The sequence below is a fragment of the Pocillopora damicornis genome, chromosome 4 (genome assembly GCF_964200805.1).
Source record: "Pocillopora damicornis chromosome 4, jaPocDami1.2, whole genome shotgun sequence".
Lineage (NCBI taxonomy): Eukaryota > Metazoa > Cnidaria > Anthozoa > Scleractinia > Pocilloporidae > Pocillopora > Pocillopora damicornis.
This window is the reverse complement of record NC_142673.1, coordinates 16,333,004-16,351,371: the sequence shown is the minus strand read 5'-3', so window position 1 is coordinate 16,351,371 and position 18,368 is coordinate 16,333,004. Positions and strand designations below refer to the sequence as shown.

The following is an 18,368-nucleotide window of genomic DNA, read 5'->3' as shown; positions in this document are numbered from 1 at the left end:
ATAAGAGCATCTTTTGCATCATTAATACAATATTAGTTTACTTAAGTCTCGTAGGTTTCACAACGTGTAATAAGCGATTCCCCTCTTTTGTAATTAAATACAGTTTGATGTACTGGTCCGACTGGGGAACCAGCCACAAAATTGAGGTCGCTAGCATGAATGGAAATAACAGAAGCACGCTGGTTAAAAGAGGGCTTTACTGGCCAAATGGTTTGACCTTGGATGGTGCAAATAACAGGCTTTATTGGGTAGACGCATGGTTTCATATGTTGGAATACTACGACTTACAGCGTCATACGATTACATCTCTGTTCCGTGACAGATATGTATTATTGAACCCATTTGGTTTGACATTGCTCGAAGATAAAATTTACTGGACCGATTCATGGTCGGGTATTGTTTATCAGTCGCCAAAAGACTCTCCGTCAAATGCAACCGTTCTCGTTAGCGGTTTGTCAAAACCATTGGATATACATGCCTATGACAGGAATCAGACTTTTCCAGGTATCAGTTAGTCTTGACCATCTCTCTCTCTCTCTCTCACACTCACTCACTCTCTCTCTCTCTCTCTCTCTCTCTCTCTCTCTCTCTCTCTCTCTCTCTCTCTCTCTCTCTCTCTCTCTCTCTCTCTCTCTCTCTCTCTCTCTCTCTCTCTCTCTCTCTCTCTCTCTCTCTCTCTCTCTCAACACACACACATCTGCTCGTTTCAATATTAATGATATGAAACAATCTCCAGCAATTACACTATTCAGCAAGTTTGTAATGATACAACCTCTACCTATTTCTTTCTTTGTCGACTCCAGATCAGTCACACCGGGAGACTACCGCTTGACTTTTCGTTCCTTAAGTTTTTGCAAAGTGTGTCCAATTTTCACGATTATTTGCTATAAATTTTAAATCAACAAATATTTCTTTTCACTCTATTTTTAGACCATCCCTGTTCCTTGTCTTCTGGTGGATGTTCTCATCTCTGCCTTCTGAGACCGAAGGGATACAAATGCGCGTGCCCCGATAATCTTGAACTGTCGAAAGATGAGAAAACCTGTATCCCACAGACATACAGTAAGACACATGCCACATTCTAACATACTAGTCATATTCTTTACCAGTCATATTCTTTATAAACTCTTATAATGTAAATAAACAGCTTTACTACGAGAAGAAGGTTTTGATCAATCTTTTCCCCAACGCTGGCTCTATTCTCATAATTTTGGTTCAAACTCATTTTATGAATGTATTCTTGACATCAATTCTTGTATTTTCGTCAGAGTTGCAGCAATAATAAACTCTTGCGTTTCAATTTCAATTTCGTATCAGTTACTGCAGTGAATCTAAATGATGATTTTGCCTGTATTCAGCTCGCTGAGCTAATAACATTGTTCGTTCAGGTTTTCAGAAATTCTTACTGTTTGCTGATATTTGGAATGCCGAAATATACATTCTCGATTTGGATGGATCCAATTTTTTGGCTAAAGCTCTGCCGATAGGAGCCTTCGTGTATCGACCAGTTGCACTTGGAATGGACATTACAGAAAATAGAGTCTACTGGACAGACGTCAGCCTAAACAGTATCAGAAGGGCATTCATAAATGGCACATCACCAGAAGTTCTCGTCTCTGTAAATGTGTCTAATCCTGATGGACTTGCTGTTGACCCTGTGGGAGGAAACATCTATTGGAGTGACGTTTTCACCAAAAAGATCGAAGTCTGCAGAATGGACGGAACCATGAGGAAAGTATTGATCGACAAGGATCTAGACAAGCCAAGGGATATAATTCTTGATCTTTCTAAAGGGTAAATACTTTTACCTAGTCATTGTCTCCTAAAGGTGATTCCTTTGTAATGCACAGGGCATCCTTCACTGCGCATCATGCACTGCGAATCAAATAATTTGGTGAGCAAGCGCGCACATTGTAAGAACATTTTACGTGGTTTTTTATTCATTGGACGAGGTAAACAGGTACGATGGTCTTTTGCTCTTGAACGAGCACGTTGACCTATATTTTTATTACATGATCTTGTTGAACAAATTATTTGGGAATCACCTTATTTGTTTTACACTCTATTTCCAAAAACAAATTAGTATATTTAAAAAAGAAGCTTACTACTGTAGTCCTATATTCCCATGCATGCCTTTTGGATCATTTTGTTTTTTTCTTAGACGAAAGCCTGTCCTGCCCAGGAAATAAAAGGGAAAGAAACAAACCTTTGTACTCTTTTTGTTTAGGATAGAAATTTGTTTTAATTATTAGTGGTCTTAGGACAGTTTCAAAAATGGTCTTACAAACAAGGGTCTCAATGGAGTTAACCATTGGCCGTTAGGCGTACAATTGACAAATTTAAACCGACGGTGGTAAAAAAAGTTAACCGTAACATTTTTCCTTTCTACTATTTGTCATTTTGTGTCATTTTGTGTTAACCGTAGCCGTGAAATGGCCAACATTTTAACAGTTGGTGTGCTCTTAGCTCCTATCAGGCAAGTTTCAGCTAACGAGAGTCTGCAGAACGGTATATCTGTTCCAATTTGTTTCGAGAAAAAATTCGCACGCCATTATGCCTTACCAAGAGACTATCCTAGCTAACCGTATAATCTCTTGGTCTCACTTCACTAATATACCACAGGAGCTGTTTAAGAGATGCCATCACAATCTCTTCTTCCTTAGCCATCAGTGCACTTTATCGTTAAGGGGGAACATTTTCCATAGATATGCCACTTACTTGGTTTTTCCTTTTTTTAAGGTTGATGTACTGGTGTGACTGGGGTACTGTGCCTAAGATTGAAGTTGCTAACATGGACGGAAGTAGTCGGCAGATATTGGTAAAAAGAGGATTATACTGGCCAAATGGTCTCACTTTAGATGAAGCAAATAATCGGCTCTACTGGGTGGACGCATACCTTAACACCCTTGAATACTATGATTTGGAACGTCACACAATAACAACTTTGATGGAAGATAGTTCTAAATTACCACATCCGTTCGGTTTGACGCTGCTTGAAGATCACTTGTATTGGACGGATTGGTGGTTAGATGTTGTTAATCGAGCGGAAAAGAAGACACTTTCAAATGTGACGGTTGTTGCTAAGGGCCTTAGTCGACCCATGGATATACATGCGTATGATAGAAATAAACCTCTCCCAGGTAAACAACTAGTGTAACACCTTAGCTTTATGTCTTTTTTGTCTTCTCCTGAGTCACCTCCTTTAGAGACGTTTTGAAGTGATGTCTATAGTGCCATCAACATTAGGCAATGGCTACTTTTTTTTCAGCTATCCGATGCTGTGAAAAAATCAATAATGGATTGCTTACTACTAATCTACACGACTGAAGGCGTTTTACTCAGAAACAATTTTGTGCAATTATCAGCTTTTTAAAAAACAGAGACGGAAGATGAAAAAATATATATATATTCTCCATAATTGAGAATATTCGTAGACTAATTCTCATCTTGCGTTCTACCTTGAAATCAAATCCGTAATCATACAGTTCGCGGTTAAAGCTCAACAAAAGCTTATGTTCTCTTAGTTTGTACAAGTTATCATGATGGTTTGGGGCAAAGAATGAAAACAAGTAACTTAGTTTCCAATCAATGATTAACAGACACTTACCAAACTACTGTATACATAGGTATACTAGGAGCTAGAGATGGACTCGTACTTTTTCGTATAAATTTGGAGGAGATCAAATCAAAAGCTATCAAAAAAAGGAAACAGGTTACTTTGCATTTCTCATGGTAATGAGCGCTTGACTATGTCGAAGTTTCTTCGTCACCAGATCACCCCTGTTCTAAGTCCTATGGTGGGTGTTCTCACCTGTGCCTTTTGAGACTGGATGGATATCGTTGCGCGTGTCCAGACTACCTGCAACCCGGTGAAAATTGCTCTAGTTCTGGTAAGTGGTGTACTTGAGGATGGCCGTTTGGTTTCGACTAACTATATCGAGAATTTCAAGGTCAAATATACCCTTGCCAGACGTTTTCCAAGTCAGGTCCACACAAAACAAAGCAACGACAGTTGAACAACAGCTTTCTTTACTCGACGAGTAAGCTCAGTACATACTGTCCGATTGTTAATGCCAAACACACTGTACTCGTACATTTTTTTCGGGCAAGTTTTCTTTAAGCGTCGAGTGCATAAAGTTTTTTCCTCTCATAACAAATAACGTCCATGAGAATTTCCCTCCCAAAGGAAGTTATTCTTTATTTAAAGGGGTAAGTTTCTAAAGAAACTGTGGTGTTGTGTCAGTGAGAGATTATAACAGGGTAATTTAGCATTATCTACTGAGTTGATAACTTTAATTGGCCACCGCAAAGAGTTACAAAGCTGACGTTTCGAGCGTTAGCCCTTCTTCAGATGACGAATTACTGTTATTTATGTCTAATCAGAATCTTTTTTCTCCGAAATCAGTCCACCTCTATTCTCCACCTTCTTCAAGTACGCCTGAAGCCACAACAACACAGCAGTCAGCCACCACACAGCATTCAGCCACCACACAGCACTCAGCCACCACACAGCACTCAGCCACCACACAACAGTCACCCACCACAGAGCCGTCATCCACCAGACAGCAGTCATCCACCACACGGCAGTCATCCACCAGACAGCAGTCATCCACCAGACAGAAGTCATCCACCACACAGCGGTCAGCCACCACACAGCAGTCGTCCACCGGACAACAATCAACTCCTCCAGGTCCTTATGATTGTCGTTCGAACAAGTGTAAAAATCGAGGATCTTGTGTAATCCCTGGTTATTTTTGCGAGTGTCCGAAGTATTATGTTTGGGACCTCTGCCTTGTTTACGTTGGTAAGCGTAAATCGATTAAATTGAGCTTATACTCTTGTTTATCAAGCCGATTTGGTTCAACCAGGTCATCTGTTCCGTTACACCACAGAGAATTAGTATGCGTGGAAGATGGTAGAGATGTACATGTAATCTATTTGGGCCGCGCTCTGCTGTAATCGCATTTTCGTCGTCTTTAGATCTACCGCATGCACCACAATTTTGGGCAAGAACTTATGCAGGAACAGGCCGAAAATGAGAACTTTTCAACCAAAAACGGAGTAAATTACAGGCTAGATTGTAACAATTAAATTCCTTGTAAATCTTAAATTCCTATTCTAGAGAGGTACTAAGGATATCTTACTCCCCTTTGTGTCAGTAGTCATAAAAGATCAACTAGGGTTAGAAAAAACGAGTACGGAAAAAAGATGCAAATCATAACACAGGTTCTAGATCAATACAAAAGTTAGCTGCAAAACTCAAAATGAAAGTGAAGAAGCTGCCCAGAAATAAAATTAGTGCTTGTTAGAAGGACTTCATAACATCATGTGAAAGGTTTGATATCTCTCAGTAACATCATTGTAATTGCAAGAGGTACTTTTAAGAATGCTGTTCTCATTTTAGGTTCAAGCGCCGTAGAAGTAGAGGTAAATCTTCAAAACGAGGTAAGGATGCTGCGTTTTGTTTCTTGCTGACACCCTTCCCCCTCGCCCCCCCTTCCCCCCCCCCCCCCCTCAGCGTAATAAACCTTGCATATTTCTTTTAAGGCATAAAGCGTTCCGTAGAAAGTGCAAGAACGGTGAATCAAGTTTTCATTGGCGGAAGAAGTCAACATTTTTTATTTCTTTTCCTTTGTTATCCCGACCATCAATTTCAACAATGACTGATTCCCCATTTGGTTAACGAATATCCAATAACCGTATGAGCTCTAGAAAAAACAATGGCTACTGCTTCCTTACGAACCGCATCTAGATCTGGAAAAGATTTAGCTTTTTTAAAGTGGACTTGGAACTGAATTTCCAATGTCGGATCCTTTGCTCTGTCACCAAATAGGTTTGTTTCGGTGGATTCGCTTTCATCTCCTCCACTTTCTACAAACAACAGCTCTAAATGAATAGCGCCGGGAGCTAAGTAAACCTCAAGTTGTGTTTATCTTGAACAAACCTCTCACCAGACAGCACAATCCTATTTTCATTTTATTGAATCCTGTTTAGGCACAATGGACAACGTATAACTTCCGAGCTGCAGTGGCAAAAGCTTGCACGGGTTTTTTTTGCGGAGATGAGGAATGTGCAAGGTAATGGTAGGATCTGATTTATGTATTTGCCCTCCTTACATTGGAGAGTTGACCTTCTTTATTTAAAAAAACTTGAGAAAAAAAAATCAAAATGCAGATGAAACGAATTCCTTTATCTGATTGACAAACGCTCGCATATTCGTGAATTTTACGTCAGAGGAAATTTTTGACAGTCTTATTATTAATATCAACACCTTCAACACCTCCTTCAGACCAGATCAGTCAATGAGCGAATTTTTTCAAATCCCCCCCCCCCCCCTTCCCTCCCCCTACCACCGCATTGGGCAAGAACTTATGCAGGAACAGGCCGAAAATGAGAACTTTTCAACTAAAAAAGTTTAAATTCCTTAAATAAGTGTGAATTAAAATTCACTTGCAGGATGTCAAAACGAGATGTTAATTCGGAAAAGAAATTCGTGGCTTCCGACGCCAAAATACTTGGACTTTCCATTAGTGGGGAAAATACTTTGAAAGTAGAAGTAGCTGTTTTATTTCCATCTGTGGAAGGCCAGGTTCCTGAACCTGTACCTCGTGCTACACTGGAACAAATACTCCAGAAAAGTGAAGAAAGTCTTGGGGCAGCCATTGGAGGCACGATCATTAGGATTGGTAATAACACTTTTAACCTTAATCGCGCTTCTCTGGAAAAAGGCAGTCAGCCAGTTTCTTTTAATAATATGAAAGCAAGACATACCATAGAGTTTGAAATCTATTGTAGGTTAATGGACGACTAGCTAGTATCTCCTCTGGGTTCCTTTGCTGTGGAGAACCACACACTTCTGTCTCCAGACTCCGACTTCTACATCAATAAATGCAGAGTTTCAGAAATTTAGGGATTTCAAAGCTTGTAGCTTGGTCAATGACCGTGACAAAAGGAAGCGTTTTGGTTACAAACTGAGCTAATTCTCATAAGCCACCCCTTCAATATGTTATCATAAAAAATCGAAGTAAGGCTGCCTTGAAAACTTTGCGCCGATTTAAGTCACGTTTATTTTTTCACATCTTTTTTTTTTTGGCCTCCATTTTTGAGTCATCAATTGGGTGGTTAACTTTAGCTTATTTGTGTGACCCTAATTTTCAGTCAATGTACCGAAAATTCTCGATATCTACCGGAACGTTTTAACGATTTCGAAGGAATAGATTTTCGTTTCGCCCACCCTTCCTTCACAAAGCCTATATCACAGACTTTATATGAAGTGCTCCAAGCGGTATGATTCCTTCCCTTGTACACTATATACTAACAGGTAATTTAGTGTTAACAACTAAGTTAAAAATGTAAATTGGCAATTGCAATCGCTCTGACGAAGGGCTAATGCTCGAAACGTTAACTCTTTACGGTGGCCAATTTCCGTTTTAAACTCAGTTGTTCACACTAAATTACCCTGTTATACTCTCCCACTGACGTAGTACCACAGTTTCTTTAGAAACTTGCCCCCTTTATGCATTTTACTAAGTTTGGCGACGATTATTATATAATATATCCACATTTGTGTCAAACATTGCAGGAGTTGTTTCTTTTTTTAATACCATGTTTGAGGTACGTGCGGTATATGAGCTTAGATACCAGGGCCTGTGCACCAATCAAAACTTAGGACCTGATATGTATCACAGACACTTGTAAACGTTTAAACGATTATCACATTCTAACTTTTTTTCAAGGCAAAAGACAGGTAGAGAATCCAACAAATGCTGAAAGGTCTACTCAGGATAAAGAGACGTTAAACGTGCCAATTGTTGCTGGGTTAGGAGGCACTGTTGTTCTGTTGGTGCTAATCGTGGTATTCTTCGTTTACCAAATGATGCGGTGAGGCTTTCAAAAGAAGTTACTTTCTTTTATTAATCAGTCAATCGACCAGTCATTTTGAAGTACGCCAACATATTTTGGCTTTGACATTTACAATCCTGCTAATCTTTTTCGTCCTTGTCATTCTCCTTCCTTTTTATATTCCATTCTGCACCTTCTTGCGCTTTGAAGTCTCAGTGTACTTTAGAAAGCTTTTCAGTATTTTATTGTTTCATTCTACTATAAATCACTTACTCCTGCTACAGAAAAAATAACACGAAACATCGCGACGTAGTCCTTTGGAGCTCGGAGACGTCCCAATAAACTGTAACTGCATTGGAAATTTCATTTATTTCTATACTTGAAAATGGAGAGAATAAACATGACAGAAGGTCATTTATAAAGAATGGCCGACTGTTGTTGCGGTTGTTTCCTTTTTTCTTAAGATATGTCCGATTTGTCTTACAGCAAAAGAAATCATACAGGGAAAAGGACAGACGAAATATATTTGGACAGTGACTTTGTGCACCCCAGAGCCAATTCTATGGTTACATTTGAAAACCCAGGGTATGTCGGGGAAAACACGACGTATGAATCCATCCACCACAGAAGTGGATCGGTGATATCCAGACAAGAGCAAGTCAACGGGGTTGGATCCTTGGACAACAACAACGCCACACAGCAAGCAACCGAAAAAACTTTTTTGAGTAACCCAACCTATGGTGTGCCATTCACTAAAGATCCTACAAATATCGAAGATTCTGAAAATCGCTATGCCACCATTGAAGAGAAGAAGACAGAGGCCTAGGCTGAAGAAGAATGCGGGTTGGCTGATAGAGTTAGTTACGTAAATCTTGTAGAATAGCACAGAAGACATTGATAGTAACATGCTGTAGCGAAAGTGAATTAGGTTTCCCTGGCAACTTCATTTTTCTTTGTTTATTTCTTAAGAGCTTTAGCTACAAAAAACATGCCGGAGTCGATATTTCCACAACATCCCTATCGGCTTTTTTTGGGGCTCGATGTTGGAATAAAGAGAGATTCTTTCAATTCCATTAGTCGCAACCTTGGCACAAACGGTTTTTTTTTCACTTTTTTTTTTTTTCATTTTCCCTCCCAAAAACCGACGAAAGTGCGTGTTTTTCCATCTACACTGCCAAGGGAAACTTGTTAGTTTGAATTCACCTTTTATATTCCTTTAGTTTGCCTTGCGATCTCTCTTGAGGCAGGAAAAGGATGGGGTCAGCATGAAAATCTGATTGTATAAATTGTGGCAATAACTAAAATTTTTTTTAACATTATGACGAAGCTACGCTTTAGCATCCAGTTCTTGGCGGCGGTAGAATCAAATAGATTTCTGTTGTCTTAGAAAAAGTATGCACAGCGATTTTAAACTATTAGCCTTCGCACAATTACTGCTGTTAGCATGAAGGCTCCAGTTGAAGAGACTTGGGATGGTATTACCTCTTGAATGCTTGAGAAGGATCTCCCTTGCTCTCTTTTATGCAATAGTTGTTTGTCATAAGGGAAGCAGAGAAGAAAGAATAAGGAATTAGTCACATTACTCTTACTAGTACTGACGATATTCCTTATCACAATATTAATGTTGCATGCATTTTGAAATTGTTAGATGCACCTTTCTGTTTATGTTATTATAGCAAATTAATTTGACTTTTGCTTTTTGAATGGATCACGATTGGCTTTTTTTCGTTTTAATCTATTTAGTTTTTGCGTATATTCATTCCTGGTGTGAAATCCTCGTTAATTGAGCGAAATAAAGTTTCTTGAGTTATTTTAATGTCATAAAAAATTAAATATTTTTTCCATCAGTGTTCTTTCAAATAATCACAGTTAGAGAGAAAAGATTAAAGATATTGGGTTAATCATGTTCCAATGTTTACTTTGCATGTTATCATCCCTGTTGATGTTATTACCTAGCTTAATATCTTTCCTAGTTCGTTCATTATATATTTCCTATTACCCGTATTGGGTCAGTGTTTCGTTTTGCTTTCTCTTTTTTGTGTTTTCTTTGATCGCGGCCTCTGAGGGAAATCTTCTCATTCCCTATTCTGTCTCTTTCTCGCTTCCCTCTGCGCTAGGCCGATACGGCATTCCATTTTCCTTTTTTTGCACTTTATTTTGCGTTATTCATCATATCTATTTGTTTCACTTTAACCGAGTCTTAACTGCCATTTATGTTCTTGTGTTTCTCCTTTTGCCGGCATCCTACTCCTTCCCGCCCTCCTTGAAAGAAACTTATGGAAACTCATTCCTTTTTAATAACAATAGTCCTTCCAGAAAAAAAAAAGGCTTAAATGACTGATCACTGTAAACAAATTGGGACGATGGGCTCGTCGACTCAATGTTCGGAATGTGTCCGTTAATATTGCGTGACAAGTTCGTGACAAGTTACCTCGTGTGAAAACGCCTCGGGGAAATTTAAGATTTTTGGTAGCGAGCGAGCGTGACAGTTTTGTTGCTAAAACCATAATTACGGAGACCTTTTGTAGTCAGTTATTTGGTGTTACACAAACTTTTCCCATACAATTCAGTTCTCTCGCTCCACAAACCGTATAATTTATCATGCCTTGAGCACAAGAGAATGTGGATTCAGAGTCTCTGCTGTCAAGTTCTTGTGTATCATTTAGACAGTCCGGGGATCTATTATGCCGAATACTTCTATGTTTTGTTTGGTCGTTTCTTTTGTGTACTGTACAGCAAATGATCAATCCCCATTTCTCTAAACTGTCATGGCCTCAGCCCACCTGAGCCCCCGACTTGATATTCCAGCAGTCGTAGTTACTACTAGTAACTATTTACACAGTGATGTTTTTCTTCTTCAAAGTCTCGCACTGTAATATGGAAATATTTTTGCTACGGTCCATCCTTTATTTAAGCACTCCAACAAGTTTTGTTCCTTATATTTGGTTTCAGCCTTTTAATCGACTTTGTCTGTTGGATACGGGAAATGCTGAGTTTGAAATTTTGCGGATTGCTCCGATGAGTTACTTGCGGGAAATTATATGGGGTTTGTTTACATCTAACTAGGTAAGATTTAAACACACATTTCTAGCATTCTTTCCCTGTAGCGCTTTTGCACTACTTATATATCCGACCTTCACAGATGCACAGAAGCCAACATTATCCCGGTGGTGACGATTATTTATTACATGTATTTGTAATTTCGATTAATGGGGCATTTTCTCCAACATAGGTACATGCATTCTTTCTGAGGTTAGAGATGACTAAAGAAAAGGATAATAACTAGTCGAGGTCTACAAAATGATCTCCATAAGTGTTGCAAGGGGTTTTTGATATCTGATTCATGTTAGTAATTTCAGAGGTCTTTCAATGTTTGAATTACTTCTATTTAAGTTGACTGTCACCACTAAACCAAAATTCTTCTTCCTTAATTTCTTTTCTTTTCCTCATCAGATCAGGTTAGATTGGTCCATAATTACTGAATGTCAGATGGATGGATGGAGTGATCAACTGACTTACGGACTGAATGACTGACTGACTGACTGAGTGCAGGACTGTTTGCAGTTTAACTGGCCAACTGACTGATTGACTGACTAGAGACAGACTGACTGACTGACTATCCAACTGACTGGTTGACTGACTGAACAGAAAATGAACAAATGAATAGATGGACTGGTGGATGAACAAGCTGACTACCTAAGTATCTGAGAGACTGGCTTACTTACTGACTTATTAACTTACTGACAGACTGACTACCAGTAATTGACTTACTAACTGACTGACCAACCTCCTGGCTGAATCTTGTGGACTTTCCCATTCATTTCTTTGCTGAATCAGGTAAGAAAAACTAGTACTTGAGCCTATAGTTGACCAGGTTCTGTACCTGACTAGGTCATTAGGGCTCCTACTTGGTGTAGAAGACACAGTATTCGTCACAGTAGAATTTCATCACAACTGGAAATAAGAAAACAATGAAAACAATAAAAACAATAGTGTGACATATACTGTGTCTTCTATGCCAAGTAAGAGCCATCATTGCAGTGCATTCTTGGGGAGGATTCTTTACTCTCACCCTACCTCTCTCTACCCAGGTGGACAAATGGGTAGGAGCAAGCTGTCAGGAAAACCTGTTGCAATGTGAGGAGTATCCTGGGATGGGCAAGCACTCCACCCAGTGGGGATTAGCTGTACTTTCTGGTTGTTTTATGCTATGGGTATGAGGATAAGTTACAGCCAGATGAGTGACTTGGCTCAATTGTAGGCTTTAACCTCAACCCACTTTTCTTTTTTTTCTTTTTTTTTCATAAGGGAGTAAAGGTATAGGGTGGGACCCAGAAGTCTTTACAGTATCAGCTAGTCTAATTACTCCATGTTACAGTTCTGGTTATATTATGAATCTATACCTCATGGATCACTATGAATCTGGGCCATACATATTCAAATTGTCTGGAAAATGTTGCTTTGAAAAGGTTTATTCTAGGGGTTCACTACCATTCTTTGGGGGAAGAAGGCTATAATTGTTGAGGTACTTAAGGATTACATCTGCCTTTGGAATGATCTATTTTAAAAATAATGAAGATGCAAAATTCTCACAGTGAGCTACCCAATTTGTTCTTTCAAATTTCTTGGTAAGAAATATGTTTATTTTTTTTTTTGTTTGGGAGGTGGGGAGTTAGGGGTGAATCTCCTGCATAAATTTTTCTTCCTTTAAGAAGAAGTTTGACAGGCGAATCATGCAGATTTCATTCTTAACTGTCACTTAGCAAGTTTTAAATCTTGTATTTGCTCTTTCTGCTGTAGATTTCTCAATGCTCCATCACTTGTGTTTATTATTGACAAGAACTATAAACCAAATAAACCATGGTTATACAATGTATGTGATCTTTCTTTGTTTTTGTGTTTTGAAGGCCTACAACAGTCAAGCCTTACATGAGTTTGGTTGTATTGGCATAGCAATCTACAAGCTTCACTATAATTTTAACAGGTTAGAAAATTCTACTTCCAACTTGCTCTAGATCTCTTTTGTTAACCAAGGCTGATTCTTGCAAAGCATCATCCAGCACATATTCGTTTTGAATTTGTTCCTCGTGGCTTTATTTATTACACAGACAGAGATGTTCAAATTAACTGTGCGTGTCACTCAGCTTTGAAGGAGAAACAGGAAGTAATGGTTGGGGTCTTTACCATCACTTACAGCGTAGTTTATCACTTCGTTAAAAGGGTAATGCATTACTAAACAATAAATCTATATTCAAATGGTGAAATATCCATCTATTATGAGTTGGCCTTTGATCAAATCACGAAATTTTCCTTCTGTTGTTGTAGTGTTTCAAATTAACACCCGGAAAATAGCGAAAGAGTCGCAAGTATGGAAAACATGAAACCGAAAGTAGACTTTCTGGCCAAACCCCGATGCGTCATTAGAAAAAAATTTGTTTACAGAAGACATTTCTCACACGATAAAGATGAAATATGTTTGGGCAGAGATCAAAAGTTATTGCTTGGTCAGCGTTTCTGAAAATTCTGTTATTTTTGGAACCTTACAGCGTGAAATTCAATTAAATTCTGAAGTGTCAACGGTCTCATTGGATAATCGGCCGGAAAAAAGGATAATTGCAGCATATTTTAATAATTTATAGGCCGTGTAGTTACGTTTTATAGGTTAAGCAAAGTAGAGCTCATCAGAGCAGCATTGAACGTCATAGGCACAATATCAGGGAAATCTTTCAAGGAGGTTGTTTGAAAGACTTAGTCATCAATCAAAGGTAAATTATTTTACCCTTTTTTGTCAGATCTCGCCAGCTTCCTATTGAAGTAGGGGGCTTCTGGTCCAATTCCAGTCGATTAAGTGTTGAATTTTCGACAACTTGTGCCATGATTTTCAACTTGCGTTTCCTTTGTCTAAGATAGCAAAATTAGGTCATAGTTTTGGTTTATTTACATTCAGATTTCTCAAAAGTCAATTTCTTTACCAGAACTGTCGCTGGAACTGTAAAATTCTGCGATACGACTTCGGAATTAGCAATCTTGCATTGTTGATGCTTTCGCGAGGGATCTAAAGAAGCGAAAAAGTAAAATCGTTATTTGTAAACCAAGAAAGTGAGGGAAAAAGTAACCAAGAGGAGAAGATACTATCTAGGTTAACGTGATTTCTCTCTTTTGGTCTAAGCTTTCTCAAAAGTGGATGTTTTCATTTTCCGCTCGAAATTGCAGTCGAGAGTATAATCGAAATAGATAATTCTTTTCAGCGTTTTCGAGCGGTCTTCTTTTTGGCGATAAGTAATGATAGGGCGATACATTAATAAGCCAGTGTGTTTTATTATACGTTTAATGCATTTAACGTTAATTTTTTTGGTGGGTAGTCGAACACGCACTTTGAAAATATTATCTATTTTTAGTATTGTTTACATGTATGTCATAAATTTCGCGGGGATTCCCCTTGGTTATGTTGCGTCGATTTAAATCATGCGTGCAGCTTGTCAAAACAATCATTGCTAAAATTATCGAAAATCCATATCAGTTACAAACAATGGAAAAGTATGACTGAAAATTTCACACTTCCTGCTAAACAAAAAAGTAAATTTCGTGATTGCGTGATCTCGAAATTTTGATTTTCCTTTACACAGCACTTTCAGTTTCAATTTCAACGCATGTATTTCGATCAGTCGTCAATGTTATGTTATTCTTTGGGATCCAAATAAACTGACAATTAATCCCTTACCCTTAGAAGCTCCCTAACTATTTTTAGCGTTCCTGAGTGGTCTAAATTAGATCGATAATACTAGGATGATTACTTAGGTGGACGTTTCTTATAATGCTTTTTTCTCGCACATTCAGCTGTCCTTTGTAATTGTGTTGTCTGACACATTTTTGATTCAGCGGCGATTCAGTGCGGTTATCCCGGACTCTCTGAGTCCTAAAGTCTACTAAAATAGCTCTCAAGCACATGATGTCATTTACAAAAGAGCTTCGTTTGCACTTTCGGTTTCAATTTTCCTTTGTTTTAAATATAAAAGTCTTAAGGTCTAAATCGTCACATCCATTTTCGAATGAGAACAACTTTGTTAAACTAGAAGCCTTGTTGGTGCCCTCGTGAAGTCGAAACAGTCGGTCTGGCGCGAGTTGTGTTGTATTTTCGAACGCTGCCTCAGGGTAAGTTTGAATGCAAAATGCAAACAATAGAGGATTTATAATCCTTGAGATGAGGCTCATACGTCAGTTTGTTATTGCACGCGAACTGATTTTTAACTGATCTTTTCACCTTCGTTGCCAAAAAATTAATGAACGTATCCCAAGCTGCCTTCAAGTCACTAAATTAGTGATGAAGGAATAAGAATGAAGAATTTAGGTCAGACAAATGAGCAAGAACAAAATTTTGCTCCTTTAACAGTATTATGCTAAGCTATTCATCGGAACTGTGGTTTTTGGGGTAATACTTCTGGAATAAACAGCAATATTACATGTTGATGCTTTCATTTGAATCCTACAGTAACGATAATTCTGAATCCAGTATGATATATCTCATCTTCACAAAAGTCTAAATGAGCAATCTTTTCTAAACTGACCTAACTTCGTTTAAGAAAGACGTCACTTAACATGATCATAACTTGTCGTAATGGTATTGCAGGATATTTCCATTTGTCTGGGTCGTATTTGTTCGCCGAAAAGTAAAATTCCTTTCGAAGGCTAACAGCACGACGAAAATCACCTTCGGGTAAACTAGGCAGAATTACCAACACTCCTTAATTAAATTATAGAGACAAAAAACCAACATGAGCCTTGTACCTATTCCTTGATCCTATTAGTAAGCATTCAGTTTTTCTCTGATGATCTCCAATCCCACCCCTGTAAGTGCTAAAGCTGACTGATATCCCTTCCCCTGAGAGTTTCGCTCTTTCATACTATCACATATCCCCTCAAAATAAATAAAAAAGGAAAAGATGAAAAATCCTCCGGCAGCTTTGGAGGGGTAAGCAAGCCCTCCACTCTCTTCTAAATCTGGATCAAACTATCCTTTCTGTGTCTTAATTTCAGATTTTTCCGTTGGTAAAGGAAGAAAAATGTGGAGACATCTGCTCAGGGAAACTGTGCCGCTTTTGACAGGGCCGTGTCGGACAGCTGGTGTTTCAACGCTATCGCGACATACGGTAAGTTCAGAAACAAGCACATGTCCAGAATTCATAAGTTTTGAAAACTCACCGTCCTTCTTGGGTCCTTAAAAAATCGCGCTGGGAAGCATGAGTGGGGCGGGGGGAGGGGAAGCATGGGTGGGGCGGGAGGAGGGGGAGCATGGGTGGGGTGGGGGAAGGAGGAAGCAAAATGTCCAGCGTGAAATTATTATACTGATTCTCTGACGCAACCGCGGCAGTTGTAATCTACACCTGGGAACATGACACAGGAATGAAGTGATATTATCTATGCTTTTCGAAAATCAACCAAGTTCGTGATATCTGGCGTAAAATTACCGTGAATCATAGAAACAAGTCCACCGCCAGGGACGTGACCTGAGTTCAAGATTTACAGGGTAACATTTACAATCATATACTAAATCGAAATGCACAGCTTGCGAAGTCACTAACATTCTAAACATAGAGAGTAAAAGAAGAGTAACCTTTTAAAGAAGTAACGCCGTAGGGCAGGATGGGTTATACTAAAGGACTTGTCATTTTGCGTTCCGGGGGGGGGGGGGGTCGGAGGATTTTGATTGTGTTGCAATACAATTTATCAAACCCCTCCCTAAGGCTCTGTAGTATTCTAATGACCACCCTTTCACTGACAATTGATTTTCTATGGTTCCCACTTTGATATTCTGTTAGCGACGACCGCTACGCCACGGCTTTGTCCAGTAGTCCAGTGGTCAGCGCACTGGGCTCCGAGTCGGACGACCCGGAATCTAGTCCTGGCCGGGGCAAGGCGTTGTGCCCTTGAGACGTGCGGGAAAAAAAATGCGAGCTTCGCTTTTAGGCTTGGCTAAATCCATATATTACTTGTTCCGAACAGCATTGAGGAGCGGAAGTAAATTGCTGAGCACTGCATTTCTCCTCACCAACAATCTGCTAGAGAAACCTGGCAGATAAAATTTAAACATGAGATGCAACTGAAACTTAAGTGTGAGTTACTACCGTATAAACCTGGCTGACCTAGCGAACACATGTAATGTTATTTTCCGCCCATGATCGAAGGAATAACGAGAATTTGACGTTAATATCTTATTAGTTTGACTAAGCGAGAGGTTAACACGTCATGTTCATGACCAGTGAAGTAAGAATTGACTACATTTTTAAAAAAAATTTTGCTGTGTAGAATGGGCGGTATACCACGACCTGGATCAAAGAAGGAAGCGCCGATGGTGAAGAAGTTCTGTTGACTAACTGGATTATGAACCCTAACCCGGAAGATGGTGCGCAACACCTGGAATCCATTCATGTCGGCCAGGATCGCTTTACAAGGAAGCCTCAGACCCCTGAGAAGTTGCCGTCTTTTGACGATTCGCAACCGGAGTATAAGGGCTGGATGCTATCCTACTAAGCGTACCCTATTTTAGTAGTGCTTCTCACTGGATTGTGCACTCGAGTCCTCTCACTTAACGCAGCTCAACTCCTTACAGGGCTCCTGTCTCACAGGGCTCCTGTCTCACAGAGCTCCTGTCTCACAGGGCTCTTGTCTCACAGGGCTCGAACTAGCTAAAATGATACAGCAGAACAGTTTCTTTAGACACGACACCCTCAGTGTTCACCACTCTTTTCGATTTGTTGTAGTTAATGTGGCATGGTCCTTAATCACCAATTCCTCGTTCATCATTTAAATTCTAGTTCTTGAAACAGTTTGGAGCAATTCAGTGAGTGAAGTACAAAGTCAGGCATGGGTAGCTTCAAAAGCAACGGCCAATCCCGAAAACTGGGAAATTACTCAGACATTTTAACTGAAAACGCCTGTATTATTTGCTCAGAAAAATACATTGTACCTAGTTTTTAAACTATTCTTAACGGCATGTATTCCAAAAAAAGCATTTCGAACCCCCTTTGTGAGAAACTAGGCTCTGGTATCTCCAGCCTTGATTAATTCAAGTAAATCATCAGGAAAGTGGATATGTATTGAAGGTTACTTAGCCTGCGCTATGTTATATGCCTTAAGGTTTTATTTTACACGCTTAGAAATATTACCTTAGTGAATGCGACGTAGGTAGGTTTGAAGCCGTATGCCCGACGGCATATTCTTTCGGGCACCAAGTCCTCCATTTGTGCAAAACTAACAGTAAGCTAGTTCCGACCAAAATATCCAGCCTTAACTCATTCAAGCAAACATGTGACCGTGTAATGTTTCGGGCCAAAAATTTTTGTTCTACAGTAGATAGTTTTTTTAAATTTATTTTGATAAGATGTTTACCGGTTTATTATTTTTTGATTTGACATATTTTTGCACTTTAAAATTTTTTTCCATCTCGTTGTGAAATTATGAGTTTCTTCAATTAGTTTCATTAAATTAATTATATTGACGTGCACTTAAATAAAGTTGTTGTTATACAG

General features: G+C 39.1%; 2 protein-coding genes across 5 annotated transcripts in view; both read left to right on the top strand.

Annotated features, from left to right (window-relative positions):
* Window positions 1–9,743, top strand: part of LOC113684160 (low-density lipoprotein receptor-related protein 4) — a 22,838-nt gene extending 13,095 nt beyond the window's left edge. For both annotated transcript variants that reach the window (XM_089203310.1, XM_089203311.1), the window contains 11 exons: window positions 104–504; window positions 931–1,062; window positions 1,389–1,794; window positions 2,740–3,140; window positions 3,774–3,890; window positions 4,406–4,804; window positions 5,405–5,445; window positions 5,995–6,077; window positions 6,457–6,686; window positions 7,737–7,881; window positions 8,329–9,743. In XM_089203310.1, the coding sequence (XP_089059436.1) occupies window positions 104–504; window positions 931–1,062; window positions 1,389–1,794; window positions 2,740–3,140; window positions 3,774–3,890; window positions 4,406–4,804; window positions 5,405–5,445; window positions 5,995–6,077; window positions 6,457–6,686; window positions 7,737–7,881; window positions 8,329–8,668 (2,695 nt within the window). In that variant the 3' untranslated portion in view covers window positions 8,669–9,743. The remainder of the gene's footprint in view (window positions 1–103; window positions 505–930; window positions 1,063–1,388; window positions 1,795–2,739; window positions 3,141–3,773; window positions 3,891–4,405; window positions 4,805–5,404; window positions 5,446–5,994; window positions 6,078–6,456; window positions 6,687–7,736; window positions 7,882–8,328) is intronic.
* LOC149047016 (uncharacterized) lies at window positions 8,899–18,368 on the top strand. Of its 3 annotated transcripts, XM_089203329.1 has the most exons (6): window positions 8,899–10,908; window positions 11,296–11,679; window positions 12,750–12,826; window positions 12,951–13,607; window positions 15,877–15,989; window positions 17,146–18,368. In XM_089203329.1, the coding sequence occupies exons 5-6, from the start codon at window positions 15,903–15,905 to the stop codon at window positions 17,368–17,370; spliced, it is 312 nt and encodes a 103-aa protein (XP_089059455.1). In that variant the 5' UTR covers window positions 8,899–10,908; window positions 11,296–11,679; window positions 12,750–12,826; window positions 12,951–13,607; window positions 15,877–15,902; the 3' UTR covers window positions 17,371–18,368. The 3 variants fall into 3 exon arrangements, with proteins under 3 accessions (XP_089059455.1, XP_089059457.1, XP_089059456.1); XM_089203331.1 differs by lacking the exon at window positions 12,951–13,607; XM_089203330.1 differs by lacking the exons at window positions 8,899–10,908; window positions 11,296–11,679; window positions 12,750–12,826; window positions 12,951–13,607 and adding an exon at window positions 13,641–14,994.